The sequence below is a fragment of the Trematomus bernacchii genome, unplaced genomic scaffold, assembly GCF_902827165.1.
Source record: "Trematomus bernacchii unplaced genomic scaffold, fTreBer1.1, whole genome shotgun sequence".
NCBI classification, from domain to species: Eukaryota; Metazoa; Chordata; class Actinopteri; order Perciformes; family Nototheniidae; genus Trematomus; species Trematomus bernacchii.
The window spans coordinates 1-5,000 of record NW_022987913.1 but is presented as its reverse complement, the minus strand read 5'-3'; the positions used below and the strand labels follow the sequence as shown (position 1 = coordinate 5,000).

Sequence of the window (5,000 nt, the reverse complement as noted above, 5' to 3'; positions counted from 1 at the left end):
AGGGTCCTCAGAGGTTACAGAGAACAGGACGTTAACATTTATATTTACCTTTCTCCCCTCACCTGTCCCCCCCCCTCACCTGTCCCCCCCTCTCACCTATCCCCCCCCCCCTCTCACCTGTCCCCCATCTCACCTGCCCCCCCCCCCAGCAGCCACCCCCTGCATTAAGGCGATCAGCCCGTCTGAAGGCTGGACGACGGGAGGAGCCACAGTGATTCTGATCGGGGACAACTTCTTCGACGGGCTGCAGGTGGTGTTCGGCACCATGCTGGTGTGGAGCGAGGTACGTTAGCACGTTAGCTTAGCATGCTGGTGTGGAGCGAGGTATGTTAGCACGTTAGCTTAGCATGCTGGTGTGGAGCGAGGTACGTTAGCACGTTAGCTTAGCATGAAGGTGTGGAGCGAGGTACGTTAGCACGTTAGCTTAGCATGCTGGTGTGGAGCGAGGTACGTTAGCACGTTAGCTTAGCATGCTGGTGTGGTCTGAACGGTTTGATTCTCTATCCACATTTGATAAATAAATTCCCACCACAGTACGTTAGCATGATAGCACGCTACTGTTAGCACGATGGCGTTAGCACAATAGCTTTAACACGATATATTTGGCATGGACATGGTTACACTTTCTTATCCTATTGCCAAAAGGATGAACCTCTCCTTCCGTCAGGGAATGTTTGGAAGCCGGCTAAAGTTATCCCAATATTGAAAAGTGGAGACCCCATGTCTTCCTGTAACTACAGACCACTCCTTCCTACAGTGTCAAAGGTTGCTGAGAAACTTGTGTCTGAGCAAATCATTGACCATTTAAATACTAGTACATTATCTCTGCATCCAATGCAATTTGGCTTTAGGGCAAAATACTCAACAGAGACCGCCAACTGTTTTTTCACAGAACAAATCAAATCAAAAATGGATAAAGGTGTGTTTCTTGACCTAAAAAAGACACTGTTAATCATAAAATACTCATATCTAAGCTTTGCAGTTTTAACTTTTCTTCACAAACACTTAAATGGATAGAATCTTATTTGTTTAACGGAGCGTCCACACAGCAACCCGATTTTTTGCGAGCAACGCGACCAACAACCAATCACATGAATCTCCCGCCCCCGACATGCAAAGCAAAAAAGCCCGAAGTAAACTGGATATAAACTCCCCAAACAGGAGAAAAGCTACCACTGTCTCTGCCACCTCCCTCCATGCCTGGCTCCTCTGGTTTGTATCCCGGTAGGTAAATAGGGACTGGTCATAAAGCACCGGGTGATTCCCTACCGCTCATTTCTCCTCCATGTTTTGGAATATGAGGAAATGACCTACGGTATGTCTCTCCCAGCATACACGCCGTTTGATTGGCTAGAGCTTGAACTGTCAGATTTGCATACACAGATTTGATTGGCTGACGCTTCCACCTCAGCTTCAAAAGTTGAACATTGCTCAACTTTTGAATCCTGAAAATCCTGGAAATCTCCGCTCTGCTTCCCACAATGCAGTTCGGCGAAAAGTAAGGGAAAGTGACGTCACCCCATTCAAAGTGAATGGGCAGAAGCGTTCCAAGATTTTTTTAACGCTGCTGTGTAGACGGCGGTAACCGATCTCAGTATGTGAGAGTTAAAAATGATGAATCTGCTGACCTTCGTCTTTCGACAGGTGTCCCACAAGGTTCAATCCTGGGACCATTACTATTTTCGCTCTATATCAATGATTGACCATCTGTATGTCCTGACACAAACATCCAAATGTGTGCAGATGACACTGTTATATATGTACATGGAAGCAATATGACACAAGTGGCTAATGACCTGACAAACACCATGGTTCATGGAACAGCTTGGTTGGAACAATGCTGTTTGCAACTAAATATTTGTAAAACAGTATGCATCTTCTTCACCAAAACAAAGTCCTCTTGTGTTGAGCCAGATGTTTTTGTATCAGGGGAGAGGCTACAGGTGGTGTCACAATACAAGTGCCTTGGAGTCATGATTGATTCAACACTCAATTTCAAGGCTCAGGTTAAAAAAGTATGTAATAGGGTCAAATTCAGTCTGTCAAATGTTAGGTTCACCATCATGGTCATGTGAGGCATCTCTGATGAACACACACTCTACAGTATATGGTTCTCTCACACATCACCTACTGCTTAACGACATGGTCACATGCCAGTACAACAACATTAAAACCACTGGAGTCATTGTACAAACAAACACTCAAAATACTGGACAACAAATCCGTTTATTCACATCACTGCCCTCAGAATGTTCCTTCAGTCAGTCGTTATTTCCTGTGAAAGCTGCTGCACAAAGGAACTCAATCCTCCAATCAGAGAGCAGAGTTCAGTCTATTGAACTCTGAACCTGGTGAGGGACACAACCCACTGTCTGTGTTCAACGTGTTCTTTTCTTTGGTTTGTTTTATTGTTCTGTCTTTTCATTTGTTGGTTTAAGTATTCCAGTAATGTCTGTTGCATGTTTTTATTTGATTGTATTTCCTTGTTTAAAATGAAATGTGTTTCTGTTGAGGGACTACAGATGAAAAATAGCTCTGGCACTTTTACAGGAATGTTAATTAATGTCCCTGTTAAACAAATGAATAAATAAAATAAAGATAGCACGATAGCATTAGCACGGTAGCACGATAGCGTTAGCACGATAGCGTTAGCACGATAGCGTTAGCACGATAGCGATGCAGTCAGGGGATGAAGTGGTTCCCTCTCACCTGGAGGAGATTAGAGGTTTAATAAACTCCAGTCACATGACCCTGTCTCCCTGTCTCCCCCCCCCCCCCCCAGCTCATCACCCCCCATGCTATCCGGGTGCAGACGCCCCCCCGCCACATCCCAGGGGTCGTGGAGGTCACGCTGTCCTACAAGTCCAAACAGTTCTGCAAGGGAGCGCCGGGACGCTTCGTCTACACAGGTACACACACCTGAGGACTTCCTGTTCCTCACTTCCTGTTCCTCACTTCCTGTCTCTCCCACCTGAGGACTTCCTGTTCCTCACTTCCTGTTCCTCACTTCCTGTCTCTCCCACCTGAGGACTTCCTGTTCCTCACTTCCTGTTCCTCACTTCCTGTCTCTACCACCTGAGGACTTCCTAAATCTGTACTTTAATCAGCGGAGTGTGTGTGTGCATTTATATAACATAATATATATGATATAATATTAATATAAGGTTTATTATAGTGTGTTAAAGTCAGTGTGTGATGAGAGACGGTGAGTTCAGGTGTGATCCATAAAGTACGTTAACAAAAGAGAAGACAGACAGTCTGTTAAACAGACACACACACTGATAATAACACGCTGTCAACAACACAAGGTCACACACACACACACACACACACACACACACACACACACACACACACACACACACACACACACACACGCACAACAGGCTGCAGATAACATAGACATCTGGAGAGCTAACACACTCTTATAAATGCTGCTCGTTACGCCCTGTGAGCCTTCAAGGACTGAACACACACACACACACACACAGTCACACACACACAGTCACATACACACACACACACACACACACACACACACACACACACACTCCTCACACACACACTGTTTGTGATGTATAGCAGAGTCAGTCTAAAGCTTGTTAAACGCAGCTGAACCAAGACGGGATTATGATTCACACACTCTCTCTCTCACACACAGTCACACACACACACACACACACACACACACACACACACACACACACACACACACACACACACACACACACACACACACACACACACACACACACACACACACACACACACATACACACACACACACACACACACTCTCACACACACTCGGGCGGGCCCTGCCCCGATGCGTTCACTGACGTTCTGATTTATCAGCTCCTGTTTAAAGTGTAAATGATGTTGGAGGAGAGTCGACCAATCAGAGAGCAGACACACTGACTGATGCATACATGTAAGTTAATCATCACGTTTTATTTTGAAGTAAGAACCAATCAGAGCGTTTCATTCTGTCTGTTATTGACCAATCAGAGCGTCTCCTTCTGTTATTGTCCAGCTGATGAATGAACGATGTTAATTGGATGATGTTAACGAGCTGATCATGTGACTCCTGCAGCTCTGAACGAGCCGACCATCGACTACGGCTTCCAGAGGTTACAAAAGGTCATCCCCCGTCACCCTGGAGACCCCGAGAGACTGCCCAAGGTACACGCAAACACACAAACACACACACACACACACAGTTAATCCAAACACAGAGTAAGTGATTATTGTTTCTGTTTTTCCATCAGTCAGTGTTCTGGTTCGCTGCTCAGATAATCATCAGCTGATTCTCCTGTTTAACGTGTGTGTGTGTGTGTGTGTGTGTGTGTGTGTGTGTGTGTGTGTGTGTGTGTGTGTGTGTGTGTGTGTGTGTGTGTGTGTGTGTGTGTGTGTGTGTGTGTGTGTGTGTGTGTGTGTGTGTGTGTGTGTGTGTGTGAAGTCTTGTTTAATATCTCCCCTAACAGAGGTGATGAATAGCAGGTGTTGGTAGTTGGTACGGTCTGAGGTCCGGGACGTGTCTTCAGATCCTCGGACCGTACCAAGTCCTTGTGATCCTGACCAAGTGTCTAAAGTCTCAGAGGGTCTGTAGGAAGTGTGTCTTTAGTGTGTCTTTAGTGTGTCTTTAGTGTGTCTTTAGTGTGTCTTTAGTGTGTCTTTACATGGACAGATTACATAAAGACATTACAGAGGTCGTCTGATTGACATTGAGACGGACCAATCACAGAGCTGTAGACCCAACTCTGTTTTAAAGTTGTTTCTATGTAAATGATGAGAAGCATTCATCAGTGTTACCACACACACACACACACACACACACACACACACACACACACACACACACACACACACACACACACACACACTCACACACACACACACACACACACTCACACACACACACACACTCGCACACACAGGAAAGAGCATTAAATTAAACAAACACATACAGGAGATGATTGAATAAGAGGTAAACCAGTGTG

The 5,000-nt window shown here is 45.4% G+C and overlaps 1 protein-coding gene across 1 annotated transcript in view; it reads left to right on the top strand.

Moving 5' to 3' along the window:
- Positions 1–4,182, top strand: part of LOC117470611 (transcription factor COE3) — a gene marked incomplete at its 3' end in the record, with an annotated part of 28,745 nt that extends 24,563 nt beyond the window's left edge. Inside the window, exons 9-11 of the mRNA XM_034115423.1 lie at positions 150–283; positions 2,783–2,909; positions 4,094–4,182. Coding sequence (XP_033971314.1) covers positions 150–283; positions 2,783–2,909; positions 4,094–4,182 — 350 coding nt within the window. The remainder of the gene's footprint in view (positions 1–149; positions 284–2,782; positions 2,910–4,093) is intronic.
- Positions 4,183–5,000: the final 818 nt, after the last annotated feature.